General features: G+C 35.1%; 1 protein-coding gene across 1 annotated transcript in view; it reads left to right on the forward strand.

Moving 5' to 3' along the window:
- The window catches only part of LOC129528228 (B melanoma antigen 3-like), a 50,727-nt gene extending 35,166 nt beyond the window's left edge, over nucleotides 1–15,561 (forward strand). The window contains exons 3-4 of the mRNA XM_055368040.1: nucleotides 6,709–6,871; nucleotides 15,402–15,561. Of these exons, the coding sequence (XP_055224015.1) occupies nucleotides 6,709–6,871; nucleotides 15,402–15,452 (214 nt within the window). The 3' untranslated portion in view covers nucleotides 15,453–15,561. The remainder of the gene's footprint in view (nucleotides 1–6,708; nucleotides 6,872–15,401) is intronic.
- Nucleotides 15,562–16,413: the final 852 nt, after the last annotated feature.

Below are 16,413 nucleotides of genomic sequence, written 5' to 3' on the forward strand. Positions count from 1 at the left end.
GTCTCAGCTCACTGCAACCTCTGCCTCCTGGGTTCAAGTGATTCTCGTGCCTCAGCCTCCCAAGTGGCCGGGATTACAGGCGTGCACCACCACGCCGGCTAACTTTTTTCTTTTTTTTGTATTTTTAGTAGAAACGGGGTTTTACCATGTTAGCCAGGATGGTCTCGATCTCATGACCTCGTGATCCGCCTGCCTTGGCCTCCCAAAGTGCTGGGATTACAGGCATGAGCCACCACACCCTGCTGAGCTCACCATTTTCTTACTGCCTATTGGCTTGGGTCACTCTCAGTTCCTAGAGGCCACTCTTTGGTTTTTGCTCCTGGCTCTTTTTATCTTCAAAGATTTGTATTTTATCTTCAAAGATACACTGTATTTCAAACAGTGTATTGAAATGTTCCCTTGCTATGAATTTCCCTTTTGCTACTAGCTGGAGAAAACTCCACTTTCAAAGAGGTTATTTGATTAGATTAGGCAAATCTCCCTTTTGATTAATTGAAAGGCAGTTGATTGGTGGCTTTAATCACATCTGCAGAATTCCTTTGCCATATAATATATTAATGGCATTATCCTTGCCATGATATTTCATCATATTTACAGCCTCTGTATTAGGGTAGGAAATTTGGTGGGGTTGGTGGTATGCGGGCATTTTAGAATACTGCCTACCACACATTCTGTATTGAGGGGTTTGCGTGTGATTCAGAATATATTTGTATTCCTTTAGAAAGATTGCTGTGGCAGCAGGGAGGAGGATGTGGCAGAAAGGAAAGATACTGGCAGGAGAAAAATCCCACTCTTAGCAGTCTCCATTTTGATTTTGTAATGTCGTTTGATGTTATTTTTTAGCAGATGTTTCAATCAGAAATGTGTGTTTAATAGTATGCCAACTAGAATGATTAGCCTGGACCAGAACAAGAGTCATGAGTCAGTCATTGAACTGTTCATTACTTCAGGTCAATTCATATACAGAATAATTTCATAGATTAGGTTTTATTTCAGTCAGCTTTATTTCACTTTCTAAAGTGAACAGTTGTTTAAACCTCGGATCTCATTAACAGCATTTTAACAAACACAGTATTAGGGTGGGTTTACTTCCCTAGATTGCGAATCTCATGGATTATATGTTGATTCTTATTGGCTTAATTTTTGAATCGGGCATTATTTATTGTAATTCTTTAGTCTTACAGTTTTGCATGTTTGAAGCTATATTTTTTTCCTCTGAATACCACATTTGCCACGTCTCAGAGATTTTTTTGATGTTTCTTAATCATTTAAAAATAATACATGATTTTTCTTCTTGATTGAAACTCTGCCGTTATATAGAAAGGACTTTTAAATTTTGCCGGTGGATAGATTTGGAAGTTTTTCCTTATATTGTGAATTTCTAATTTTTATTGTATTAGGTCTAGGGACGCATCTGCTTTTACTGGATATAACCTAGGAAATACCTGCTTTTTAAAATATGTGGACATTTCTTTATGACCATACATGTGAATTTTTTTTTGAAAATTCTATGTACATTTGAATAGAATGCTTTCTCTATTTTTGGAATTCAGAGATCTGTGTGTATTTTATGTGTCTGTTTGAATCAAACCCGATCATTGTTATTATTTATTTCATATCTACTTAATATCCTGATTTGAGAGCTATGTTAAAGTCTAATCTGTGCATGTTATTTCTACTCAGCTTTACTTTCTACATGTGACATATATTTATTAGGTGTATAATCTTTAATGACTATGGCTTCTTTTGGAATTTACACTGTAACATAAAACTTATGTTATTATGAATTATTATCTTTGACTTGTTCACTGCTTTTTAGTTTAAATTCTGTTTCTTTGAAATTATTGCTGTACCTGCATTTTTTGGATAGCGTTTGTGTTTTTTCCCCTCAAGTCTGTTTTTGAATTGTGTATGTCACTGTGCATTGTGCATATGTATGAGTATATATATATATATAGCCGCTCCTGTGTTGCTGTAAAGAAATACCTGTCGCTGGGTAATTGATAACAAAAAGAGGTTTAATTGGCTCATGATTCTGCAGACAGTACAGGAAGTGTGGTGCTGGCATCTGCTTCTGGTGAGGGCTTCAAGAAGTTTGAAATCATTTAGCCGGGTGCGGTAGCAGGTGCCTGTAATCCCAGCTACTCAGGAGACTGAGGCAGGAGAATCGCTTGAACCTGGGGGGCGGAGGTTGCAGTGAGCCGAGATCGGGCCATTGCACTCCAGCCTCGGCAACAGAGTGAAACTCTGTCTCGAAAAGAAAAAAAATAATAAATAATAAATTTAAAAAAAAAGTTTGAAATAATGGTGGAAGGAGAAGGGGGAGCAGGCATCTCACATAGCAAGAACAGGAGCAAAGGAGACGGGTGGAGATGCCATACACTTTTGAACAACCAGATCTTGTGAGAACTCACTCGTTATCGCAAGGACAGCACCAAGCCATGAGGGATTTGCCCCCATGACCCAAACACCTCCCATAAGGCCCCACCTCCAACATCGGGGATTACATTTCAACATGAAATTTTGGTGGGGACAAATATCCAAAGTATTTCATTCATTTTATATTATATATGTGTACACACACACACACACATACATAAATGAAGTCTGTAGTATAGTTACATGTAAAATATGTGTATGTGTTAAGTAGTATATTTTGCATATTTTGAAAATTGCTGCCTTTTACTAGAGAATTTAACCTATTTACATTTGTTATCCATGGACTTGAATGTTAGCTTAACAGACATTAAAATTTTGGTTTTAAATAATTTTTTATAGACCTAGGAAAATAATGATTTTTGGGGGGTTTCTTTTTAATTCAGTATTGGTAATGAGAACTGATGCCCGATTCTTCTTTTTTTGTAATGATCTGTTTCCTTTTTTATGTGGCTCCAAGAATTTTCCTTCTATCCTTGTTATTTCAAACTTTCTGGGAAGTTTTTACCTGAAGCTGCCATTCAGGGAGTTTAAGGAGGCATTGTTACAGATCAAGAGTGAGTATTTTTGTAGGGATATAGAGATAAGTGGAACAGTGATAATGACTCTTTGGGTTTTAGGTCCCTCATCTGTTGAATGAGGATTATGCTTAATTAAATGTTAGCTTTTATTATTAGATATATACATAACTTTTCCTTTAGAATTTTGGTGATTATCATCCCTCCTATTTTCTCCCTTTCTGGTACTCATGTAAAACAGACGTTGCACCTTCTGGATCAGATTTTCATGTCATTCTACCTCTTTCTCTTGCTTTCCATCTTTGTTCTTTATTACTGCATCCTGGGAGAATCCTAGTTGCCTAACACTGGAAACAGATTGGTGAAGATTAAAAACAAATTTGGAGCATGGGGAGCCTTACAATACTTATTTATTAGAGCACGTAGCTTAAAACCATTGCTATAGTTGGTACAGAATAAATACTGGATAATTAATTAAATGAACTGTGGAATATTTAACTTCTTGGTATTTTTTTATGATACAACTTTAATCTCAGAAATTTTGTTCATTCTGTTGTGTTTTATAGATACATTTTGACAGATTATTTCAATCTATTAAATAAAAGTTTTCAAAATTCCTCAGACTCATTCTTAAAATTGGTAATATGAGTTCTCACTGAATTTTTGTTGTTGTTATTGTGTTCTTGCATTAATATGGGAAAATATTATTATAACATGTTACTTTTTTTCCTTTTCTTACTCCCTGTCTTTTTAATGATGAATAGAAGTAAAAAGAAAAAATGCTGTCTAGGAATTTTCATTATTGATTCAAATAAACCATTTAGTTGATAAACCATTTAAGGGCTTTTTTTTTTTAATTTTTATAGACAGGTTCTCACTTTTGTTGCCCAGGCTAGAGTGCAGTAGTGTGATCACAGCTCACTGCAGCCTCAACTTCCTGGGCTCAAGCAATTTTCCCACCCCAGGCTCATGAGTAGCTGGGACTATAGGTGCATGCCACCATGCCTAGCTAATTATTGTATTTTTTGTAGAGATGGAGTTTCACCATGTTGCCCAAGCTGGTTTCGAACTCCTGAGCTCAAATGATCCACCTGCCTCAGCCTCCGAAAGTGCTGGTGTTAAAAGCGTGAGCCACCATGCCCGGCCAAGAGCTGTTTACTTTATCCCTCCTCCCCAAATGTTAATTTGCTTTGTAATTGTTACTTATGTATTATATATTACTTATTATATTATTAATATCTTAACTTGCTTGATTTCTTTTATGTGTAGTATATAAGAGTGTTGACATTTGAGAAGTTCCCTGTAGAAATCTATTCTTTGATATTGTCTATGATTTTACAAGTCCTTTTTATTTGGTGTAGGAAGATACATTCCAGACTGTGTATATATAGTAAACATTTTCTTTTAATGCCGAGTGCTCTTCATTAGCTATTTAATTGTAACATATGGGTTTGAGGCGTTCCCCTAAATGTAGTGTTTTATTTTCCTTCTTTTATTCACTGATATCTTTATATGAGATTGTAAATTAGTATGTTAGATATATTCCAGTACTTTTCATAATAGTTTAGCTAATATAATATTTTTCATTGCAGATATGATTAAGAGAACATATTGGTGTTTCTAAAATGAGAAAGACATTGAGAAGCTGGTCAATTTAAATTATTTTCTGTTATTATATACTTACCTCTCATTATATTTTATCTGCCAAGATTATTTTTAGTGCAAAAGGCTTCTGCAAAACTTGCCATATGGTATCAAAATAAGCGATTTTAGATTTTAACAATTTAGCAGAAATTAGTTATGTTAATGAGTTGTTACAAACATTTTTCAACAGATTGTACTTTTTCTTTCGACATTTATGTGACCTTTCTGTTTGGACATTTAGACTACCAAGGTGTTGTATTTGCAGTTAATTCTGGGTTCTGTTAATGCACTAAACATATTTAGATACCTTGGGAGTTACAATATAAAAAATTACCTGTTTTGTAAAAGCTGGTTATTACACTTTATCAATGAAGACAAATATTTATTTTTTTTCTGTGTTTCTAATGCATTAATACCCTTGAGTGCCAAAATACCACTGAAATGTTATTCTGTATACTTATAAATATTATATAAAATTAAAGTGTCACAACAGTAATTAGTGTTCATGAGTTATTTAGAAGCTTCTCCTGCTTCAGCCTCCTGAGTAGCTGGGACTACAGGTGCCCGCCACCACGTCCGGCTAATTTTTTGTATTTTCAGTGGAGATGGAGTTTCACTGTGTCAGCCAGGATGGTCTCGATCTCCTGACCTCGTGATCCGCCCGCCTTGGCCTTCCAAAGCGCCGGGATTACAGGTGTGAGCCACCGGGCCGGCCAAAGTTTTGTATCTCTTTCTTTTCTTCTTTCTGATTCAGCCCTCAGGAGTCATTTAGCTTTGTTACGTTGATTCAATGCAGTAGACTGATGACAGTGATGAAGAGTTTGATAGTATGTGAGATACAGATTTACACATAAAACATTGAAAACAATTATAATTTTAACTACTGTAGTCCCTGGTTAATTAGCAGAATATAAAGTCAGTGTAGTAACATGTGAAGATATCCACAGTAATGTTAGCAGGGTCCAACTGTCTCTGCTACGTGAGGCTCCAGTTATCTCAGCTAAGCTGTTTATGAGCCACACTCACAAACAAGATCACCAAAAGTTAAGTCTTTTTGGTATATGTATAGGAACACCTATCTATTAGGGCCTGTTTGAAGCAGCATTTTTGGTGCTTTGGATACAAGGATAGTATGTTGCCTCAATTGAAGGATCTTGGATTAGGATGAGAAAAAGGTAAACTGATCATGTAATGGCATAAGCAAGTAGGTACCATGTAACGATGTAAACAAAAATTTATGTTAGATAGTCATTTCCCACAGAGAGATTTAATACTGTATAGTACAGGGCCCATCAGACTCTCTTCAAAGAAAATAATGCTCAAAATGGGCTTGGGAGAATGAGGAAGAGTTTGTGAATCATTCTAAGGGAAAACTGAATAAGTAAATGCAACATTTTACATAATTTCTTCTGACTTCTTATGTGTTCACTTGCCCTAGACTGCCCCTCTTCTTTGGGGCTTATTTCTGTGCGTTTTACCACTTGCAAGATAATGGAGGCAGGTTGAAATGGGAAAGATACCAGATGACTAATTTTTTCCCCCACATTTCCATCTTTTGTTAAGAAATTTGAAGTTGATTGCTACATTGAAGTATGTAGTTTTGTTGTTTTTTTTTTTGTGAGTCTTTAACCATTTGTGTCCCTGTTAACTTATAATTGATGAGTTTATTTTGTATTTATTTTTAGGCAGGGTAAAAAATAGTAATATGTCTCATAAATAATATATGTTCCTATTACTAGTTTTGGTGGGATTTAAAAACTTTATAATAATCCTCAATATAGAAACCTGCCCCTTTAACCATATTACTATTTGCTTTTAAAAAAAAAATCTTTAGGTTTTGTTTCAAAAATGCTTCACAATTTATTTTTGAAAATATAAGGAATGAAATTCTAACTTTCTAATTTGAATGGAAGGATGAGTTCGTAGCACACGAGGCACTAAATTGAGTAATGTAGATTTTATTATTTTTAACGAATCTTTTGTTTAATATTTTGCAGGTTCAATTTGTTTACTTGTGATGCACAGAGAGTTTTTTATACCTTCCCAGCTTATATTTGAATATTCCTTTTCAAGGTTTTATAAAGAGATTTCTCTCCTTTACCCCTTTCAGCGATGTGCATTTTGTAAGCGCTTTGGGGCCACTATCAAATGCTGTGAAGAGAAATGTACCCAGATGTATCATTATCCTTGTGCTGCGGGAGCCGGCTCCTTTCAGGATTTCAGTCACATCTTCCTGCTTTGTCCAGAACACATTGACCAAGCTCCTGAAAGATGTAAGTTCACTACGGATAGACTTTCAAACTTCAACCAATGTATTTACTGAAAATAACAAATGTTGTAAATTCCCTGAGTGTTATTCTACTTGTATTAAAAGGTAATAATACATAATCTTTAAAATCTGAGGGATCGTTGCCAGAGATTGTTGGGGAGGGAAATGTTATCAACGGTTTCATTGAAATTAAATCCAAAAAGTTATTTCCTCAGAAAAATCAAATAAAGTTTGCATGTTTTTTATTCTTAAAACATTTTAAAAACCACTGTAGAAAGATGTAAATAGGGACTGTGCAGTATTTCTGACATATACTATAAAATTATTAAAAAGCCAATCAGTATTCAACATCTTTTACACTAAAAAGCCATCCAGTTGAAGAATTAGAAGACAGTTCACTCAGGTGTTATTTCAGGATTTACGTTAATAGGAACAAAAAATACTTCTGAAATTCTTGGAAATTGTGTATCCCTGATAGGTGTGATAGAAATCTCTGCTGGCACATTTTCATGATTCATCTATCTTAGTCATCTGTAATCTGCAGTTGTGCTGTTTTTCTTTCTTTTCCAAATAGTATTTTATAATTCAATGAAAATGTTTAAATGCTTGAAATTTACATTATACAGGAAATTATAACTCTACTATTGTATCATTAAATAGAGATCTCTCCTTTTTCTTACTATGTGTTTTCCCAATGAGCATGTATATTTTGGGATCTTTTTTGTCCTAGTCTATTGAATTTCCAATCTTATTATGAAACCTCCATGATATTTTATTCAGTCTTTTTTATGTCACCTCTTAGTTACCTAATGTTAGCTTTTACCTGTTCCTTAGCAATGTTGATAAAAGCTTTCTTTCCTATCTTCTCCAGGTCTGTGAAACATAAGTATAGCTACCCCAGGCTTAAACTAATCTCAAATATGGTTAGTGTACATGATCATTACCCTTTATCTTTGTTGAGTACCCTAATTTCATTTTCCATTAAAATTATTTTGTGTCCACATATGTAATCATATCACCCTTAGTAACCTAGTGTACAGACAAATTATAGGTAAGGCAAACTAAAATTTTAAATTATATTTAAGCTAATAAGGGATTTAAAGTTTTAAAATGCTTTAGATTGTACACTCTTCAATCTGGAAGAGAAGAACTTTCATGCACAGCGACTGATGTGGCTACTATTTATGTACTGAGTTACTTCAGCAAGTGCATAAACTGGCAGTTATCAGAGTGGATTATATTCTGGGTGGCATAATAAATATACTTTGTCATCTCAATAAAACAATTTTATGTGTATGTAAGAATCTGAATTTCATTCAGCCTTTTGTGTAGTCATGCTTTAGACCTCAGTAAACAACATGCAAACTTGTATAAGAATGTTGCTCTAATGTTAGAACAGTTTTTTACTCAATGGCAGTGCTACTTTCTACTGAAAACTGTGTTCTAATAGTGTATACCTTCAGTTACATGTTAGCAATCATAAATCAGTTTGTAAAATAATAAACTAAATACTGAGGTGAGATAATTTGCTGTTGTTGATCATGTATATAATGAAAGGTTTATGGCAACATAAAGCTAAAAGATATACTAAAATTATGAGTACTCTGCCTTTTTCCAAAATAGACTTATGGAGACTCATAAAAATACATGAGCAATAGGATAAAACTAAAAATAAGTAAGGAAATTTGGCAATGGAAAATTTAGATAGGATAAATATGAAGATAATAGAGAGACCCCCCAAAAATATGTAATTCCAGACAAACCACAAATTTGGCCCCATACCTTTTCAACAGTCAATACAAAGAAGGACATATGAGCCCTTAATCTGATTCTTACTATTTATAACATCACTTGATATAATGGTATAATAATAAGACATCCCTTGATAGAATGCAATGAAAAATTGTCTTAAAGTAGCCAACTTGCAGTAGAAAAATACCAGTTTCATAGGGCTGTTTCTTATAGCAGCCTTCAAACTAAGTCAGTGGTATAAAATCAAGGCCTAAATGACTAAATTAGATTCCTTTGTTTTTTTTTTTTTTTTTTTTTTTGAGACGGAGTCTCGCTCTGTCACCCTGGCTGGAATGCAGTGGCATGGCCTTGGCTCACTGCAAACTCCACTTTCCGGGTTCAGGCGATTTCTCCTGCCTCAGCCTCCCAAGTAGGTGGGATTACAGGCGCACACCATAACACCCGGCTAATTTTTTGTATTTTTAGTAGAGACGGGGTTTCGCTATGTTGGCTAGATTTGTCTCGGACTCCTGACCTCATGATCTGCCCGTCTCAGCCTCCCAAACTGCTGGGATACAGAGGTGTGAGCCATCGTGCCCGGCCTCCTTGGGGATCTTAAACAGTGCATTCTAACTACACAGCGTTCTGACCCATCTGTTAAGACGATCATAATCTTGGATTAAGTTCCAAGGATATAATTTAAAGAATATTGCAGATAGGATGTTTTGTCACCTTTTTAACATCTTTTATAAATATTTCTTCCTATCCTAATTGTGTGTCATGGCAGGAGTTACTTTTTATGCTTTTAAAATGATACTGTCTGAAATCATAGTGTTATTATGAGGGTTAAATGAAAACAATGAATGGAATTCACATAACATTGGGCCTTGTATATATTAATTGCTTTAAAAAGGGTAGTTATTTTACCTCCTATCTAAGGCTTAAGTTATGAGAATGATAATACATATTGAGTATATGTATTTTCTGTTGCTTCCTAAAGGGCAGAGCAGTAGCTGTGATAGTTGACTGAGTTAGGAGTAAGGTTGACATCTTTTTATAAAAGTTGAGAAATTTAACAAAATCATGCATCTCATTATAAAGAAATCCACTAAAGAGAGTATCTGCGAAGAAGGCCAAGATTTTCATCAGGAAACACTTTTAGGGTGTTCTGTCATAGGTAAATGGCTGGTCATTGTTGCAACATTGTTTTCATGATGATACAAGGATACATTAACCTTGACTGGAAATTTTACACTAAAAATCCATCTAGGAGATACAACCAGATATACTTCCTGAATAGGAAAAGTGAATGGTAAGAAGCCAATCATGCAAGATAAGAGGAAAGAACATTCCAGGGAGAGGGAACAGACCACTACACAGAACTTGAGGAGTGGACTTGGCATGATTCATGAACAGACAGCATGTCATTTTACTTGGAGCATAGTAGCCTACTAGGTGGGGGTAGTAGAGACATCGTCAAGGTGAACAAAGGCTAGATCATGTAGGCTTGTAAGCAAGGGAAGGAGTTTGGGTTCTGTTCAGCCTGCAATGAGAAGTTTTTGCAAGGTTTAAACATGGAAATGCTACATATCTTAATTCACCCCCTGTTCTTCAATGTATTTACTCATCATTTAGCTTTAATTCCTTTTACTTCACTTAAGCTTTAACTCCAGCCTCTTTTCTTTGGTTATCTTTGTATTTCTTGGCATTAAGTCCTGCTGCTTTTCTTTTACCCTAAATTCTGTCAGTCTTCTGACCTTTCTTATCTACCTGCCAATGATATGGTCTAGCCTTTTTGGATGACATCCATGATTTATTTTTTCTTTCCAGAGATTCTCTTTTATAGACAAATCACTCAGCCCAGTGTCCTGCCAGTAATGAAAATTGGCAGATGGTAGGGTGTGATGGAAATTAGAAAGCAATGCTGATTTCGTCCTTCTTCAATTTACACTATATGACAGCTATTTTGACTTTTCTTGCTGCTCACCAATGCTTTTATTCTTATGTGTTGTCTGGGCTTTCTTAAGCAATAGTTTCATCAAGTTTAAGGATCTGTGATAAGCTCTGTTCTAATTTAAGCTCAATGTTTTTGTCTTTTTTATTTATCTCTTCTCTTTTTACAGCTGTCTCTTAGGAAATGACCTTCTCTAAAGATGATCATTTTGTTTCCTCTCACTTTTCTCCTGCCATAAGAACCTTGCTCCCTTTACTCCATTTAGCTTCATTGTATGCCACTGTTGGCATTTCATGTCTACTTTTGTGTATACTCAAATACTCATCACTTTCATTGATCACTAGTAAAGTTTACTGAGGAGTCAATTTGATTAGTAGTCAAGAGCCTGATCTTAGAAGCCAAATAGACCTGGATTTTACTCCTCTCCCCTCTTAAATTATCTTTAGTTATAGCCTGTCTTTTTGCTTTTTCAACTGTTTAAAGAAAAATTTCTTAGTTGATTATTGCTTTAAACTTAATGTCTCTGGCTTACAGACATGTGTGTCTAAATATTCATATTTAATTTCTGTGATGACACCAAACCTATCTAGTAGTATCGATAATCTTCTTATACATGACCTCCATAAGGTTGTTTCAGTATCCCCACACATCTTCTCCCTGACTGGGAGGGTTGGAACCAACCTCATTTCTTTGTGTAGTGCTTTTAAAAATAATATTGTTTTTCACATAAGGCATATTAAGTGCTTTTGCACCAGATGTATTACATGGATGTTTTTCTTTGACTAATTTATTACCAATGATCCATAGTAATCAGATAAGACAGCAAGGTTGTCAGTAAGGAATTGGTGGAGATCATCATAGTCTAAAAAGTGATTTTTGTGACAATGACAGTTGTCTTGTTGCAGAGTGAACTTTGTTGTATATAACAGTGCTGCGCAGTATAAATATAATGTGAGCAACATAAGTAATTTTTCTAGTGGGTATGTTAAAAATTTGAGGAAAAGGAAACATTTGGGAACAACTGTAGTAAATTTTATTTAATTCAGTAATCCAAAATAGTAATATTTCAAATTTTGAGATACTTTTTCCCCATTAAGATTTTGGAATCCAGTGTGCATTTTATGCTTACTGCATACCTCGATTTGAACTAATTACATTTCACTTGTTCAGAAACCACAAGTCGCTAGTAGCTACCATGGCAACCTGAAGTGTCAGGGGAGCAAACTCTAGAAAGTTTCACAGAAGCATTTTAGTGTTCCTAGGAGAGTATAATAGAAAAATGAATTGATTATCTGATAATTAGTTTCTGATAATTAGTTGAGTATTCCCCCAATTTTTAAAAGTTTTACGGTGAGCAAAAAGAGATCAATTTTTCAATGTACATATTTTGAAAGATAAATACTAGTACTCTCTTAATATTAAGAAACATAAGATCCCAGTTATGTCTTTTCTATCAAAAATGAACCAATTTATGATGCTTCCATTGTTAGATTAATGATTTATTTTAAATGCCTATCACTTAAAGAGCCATTTAAAAGTGATTTTAGCAGTAAGTCCTTCACTTAAAATATGTTCAATAAGACTTGATTCATGTTAGGCAGTTGGGGATAAAAATTTAAAAAAGTTAAGGCCCCTGTCCTTCAAGGATTCACAGAGTTGTGCTGTAAATAAATGATTATGTAACAGAAGTTTCTTGTAAGCATATGGGTAAAAGTAATATTCAACTACTAAATGGGTATTTGGGTGTGGTAATAGGTATTCAGGAAATAATGTGCAGAGTTTTTTTTTGAGACAGGGTCTCACTCTGTCCCCCAGGCTGTAGTGCCATGGCACAAACTCTAGTCACTGCAGCCTCCATCTCCTGGGTTCAAGCGATTCTCCTGCCTCAGCCTCCTGAGTAGCTGGGACAGGCATGTGCCACCACACCCTGCTAATTTTGTATTTTTAGTATAGATGGGGTTTCACCATGTTGGCCCGGCTGGTCTCAAACTCCTGACCTCAAGTTATCCATCTGCTTTGGCCTCCCAGAGTGCTGGGATTACAGGCGTGAGCCTCTGTTCCCAGCCATGAGCAGAGTTTTGAAGGCTGAGAGCACAGCAGAAAAACAAAATTTCAAGCAGAGGGAACAGAATGTGTAAAAGCACACAGACATGAATAGCATGCTATGTGAGGTGCATGGCAGACAACCCACCATGACCACAAAATAGTGAGTGGTTCTGAGATTCAGTTGGAAAGGGAGATAAGGACCTTTTTGCCTCATACTTGAAAATTCTGATTTTCTTTTAGGTGAAAAATGAGGTATTGGTGGAGTTTTAATTTATAAAGAGGTTAACAATTAGATTTACATTGTTGAAAGATTGTTCTGGATGTGTAGAAAATGATTTAGAGAGGATGTCAGAACCGTAAGTAGAGATGATTTGATGCAGAAGATACTGCAGTTAGCGAGACAGAGTATTAGGTAGGTGCAAAGGTAATTGCAGTCTTCGCCATTAAAAGTAATGCCAAAAACTGCAGTTACTTTTGCACTAACCTAATATGATAGACTAAACTATAAACATATAAGGAAGAATGATGTGTAGGAAGTTTAATACATAAGAATTGGGATCTGGCTGGATGTGTTGGGTCAGGGCTGAGTTCAGAGTCAACAATGATACTAAGGTTTCTGCCTTTATCTATTCTTGAGAAAAATGGATGATGTTTCGGGTTTTTAAAAAAGTTTCACTTTAGAGCAGTTGAGATTGAGTGTTTAGAACACCTGGCTATTGAGATCCAGTAAGACTTGAAGAATAAAGGTTTGGGGTTTATGAAAGAATTCTAGGGCCAATAATACAGATTTAGGAATCATGGTGGCATTTTATGGCATGAGAGTTGATGTGATCACAAAGGGAAACTATGGGGGATTAGGAAAGAAGGGAAAGGATGAAATCCTAAGAAACTCCAGCATTTAGAAAGATTGTATAGGTACAAAAGCCAACAAAGGAGGATGAGATGAAAGTGGGGGAAAACTAAGGAGAAATTAGGAGAGAGTTGCCATGATAGAAACTAAGGAAAGGGGCGTTTTAATGTGGGAGTGGCTAGCAATGCAAATGCTGCAAAGTGCAAAAAAGCCAAAGACTAAATCGGGTTTCCTATGGGCATTGGCAGCCTCACTAATGTAGCTTCAGATGAGTATTAGGTGCTAAGCCAGCCTTCGTGAAGTATGTCAGAGGTCCAGCCAGCGTCCACATTTTGAAGCCTGTTTTTGTACTGCCCTCAAGCGAGGAATTATTTTCACATTTTTAAAAGAGTGTAAATAAAAACAAAAGGTCTGACTTTTTGTCAGAGACTGCTATGGCTCACAAAGCCTAAAATATTTACTGTCTGGCCCTTTTCAGGAAAAGTTTGCAGACTCCGGTACAAATAAAAGAAATATATTTTTACTCTGTTTCAAGATGCTTGACTGGAAGAGAAAGAATGTATGAGCCAGAGAGAAATTGATAGGATTGACCAAACTTTCAAAAAATGGAAAAAAGTCTGAGTGCGGTAGCTCACACCTGTAATCCCAGCACTTTGGGAGGGTGAGGCAGGAGGATTGCTTGAGCTCAGGAGTTTGAGACCAGCCTGGGCTATGTGGCGAAACACCGTCTCTACTAAAAATATAAAAATTAGGTGGGCATGGTGGCACACGCCTGTAATCCCAGCTACTGGGGAGGCTGAGGCGTGAGAATCCCTTGAACCTGGGAGGCGGAGGTTACAGTAAGCCTAGATCGCGCCATTGCTCTCTAGCCTTGGTGACAGAGTGAAACTGTCTCAAAAAAAAAAAGGAAAAAAAAATGGTTCATATACTTTGTGATACTTGTTAAATACAGGCATATTTATATATATTATCGAAGGTTGGTATGATAAGCTTGACTGGAAAAGAAAGAACATATGAGTCAGAATAGTAGATAGGAATGATCAAACCTTCGAAAAATGAAAAGATTCATATACTTTGTGATACTTGTTATATACAGGCATATTTTTTATACATTATCTAAGATTGGTATGATTTTAGAATACATTATTTTCCTTCTTATTTTGCAATATGCATAAGTTTAACTGTATATTTCGCAGGGCAGTTTATCCTTATATTTTCTGTTTTCTATGGTAAAAGAACTGTTAGTACATTTTCTTTTAATCCACATTTAGGGATGGATGATGCCCATAATGATGTGGATTTTAATGCTTTTACAACTAGAAATTAATATAGAAGAATATATAATTAGTATATTAAGTAATGTGTTTGTGTATGAATATGTAGCTTCTGTCTTTAATGTTCTTCCACATAAAACATTTTCCAGTAATTAAAAAAAAGCCCTTATGTGATTTGAATAGTCTGTTTCTGCTTAAGAAGCATCTTAGTCTAATTGATATTAACGTTTCTTAATTTTGTCTCTTGTCTGATTTTGTAATTTCAAAATATATTTAACATTCAAAGAAAATGTTTATGTTACACTGCAAAGCATTTCTTAGTTGGTATTTTCCTTGTTTGGTTCTTTCCAGTGAGCATATATTGAGCATTAATTAGGTGTCCAGCATTATCATTGGCATTAGGAATAGAAAATTAAAGAAGACCTGCTTATGGTCTCAAGTAGATATAGCCACAAATAATTGCAAAACTATACGATTAAATTTAATGTGGTTACATTTAGATTAAATACCCTACAGTGTTTTTATTGATGCCTCTTTCTGATTAGATGACAATTCAAGGTGAATAACTTCAAATGTCTGAAAGGTTCATGATGCAAATCCTTTCAAATGATTTTACTGTATAGTCAGAAAAAAATTAAATTCTTATACAACAATTTCATTGTTTTACTGTTAATTATAGCGAAGGAAGATGCAAACTGTGCAGTGTGCGACAGCCCGGGAGACCTCTTAGATCAGTTCTTTTGTATTACTTGTGGTCAGCACTATCATGGAATGTGCCTGGATATAGCGGTTACTCCATTAAAACGTGCAGGTTGGCAATGTCCTGAGTGCAAAGTGTGCCAGAATTGCAAGTAAGTTTTCATTTCAATTCAAAGCTGTGTATTGGGTTTAAGAGGGACCCTATTACTAGGCGCTAAAGGTTTGTGTATTATAATAGAGGTTGTTCATATTTTGGCTGTATTCATTCAGAGTAACTTCATCATACTTAAGAAAATTACTGGATATTAACGTTTATATTATTTTGAAAGAAGTCTAAACAAAACTGATTTTAATCATTTAAATTGCTCTGGTAGTCTAAAGAGCTAATTTAAATTTACCAACAGTTTAAAAAATAAGCGATATTAACAATTTAAAACAAGCATGAGAAAAATAAAGTAGCTTGTCTTCAGGGGCACCGGGGAGGGGATGTGATAGGATTTAAACCTGTTACTACAGACGTAGAAGAATTAGAGTTGAGCCAAAACGTCAGTCATGTGTTTGAATTTCCATTCCAGGAAGGACAATTTCTACTATTATTTTAATGTACATCTGCATCTCTCTATAAGGCACCTTGAATAGATCCTGGTCAGCATAATTCGAAAATGAAATATGTGGCATTTAAAAATTTGTAAGGGGGTTATCTTTTCCTATTGTATTTCATCTCTTGGTCATTTCTCCAGTCTTTTCTGTGATTTCTGCTTGCACCCCCATGATTCTAATGAGCATGATAATTTGGGGATGTTACCAGCATCTTCATTTACAGGCTGAGAATTTTTGTTGAAACCAGCAAGAATTATGCCCAACTGCCATGATCAGCCTGTTTTTATTATTTAGTTTTATAAGAAATAAGCATCAATATCTTAGAGTTACGTGACATAAATAGGAATATGTACCTTCATATTTTGGTAAAAATTAGATAAAATATTCAGTAA

Source organism: Gorilla gorilla, chromosome 17 (genome assembly GCF_029281585.2).
Source record: "Gorilla gorilla gorilla isolate KB3781 chromosome 17, NHGRI_mGorGor1-v2.1_pri, whole genome shotgun sequence".
In the NCBI taxonomy this organism is placed as follows: Eukaryota; Metazoa; Chordata; class Mammalia; order Primates; family Hominidae; genus Gorilla; species Gorilla gorilla.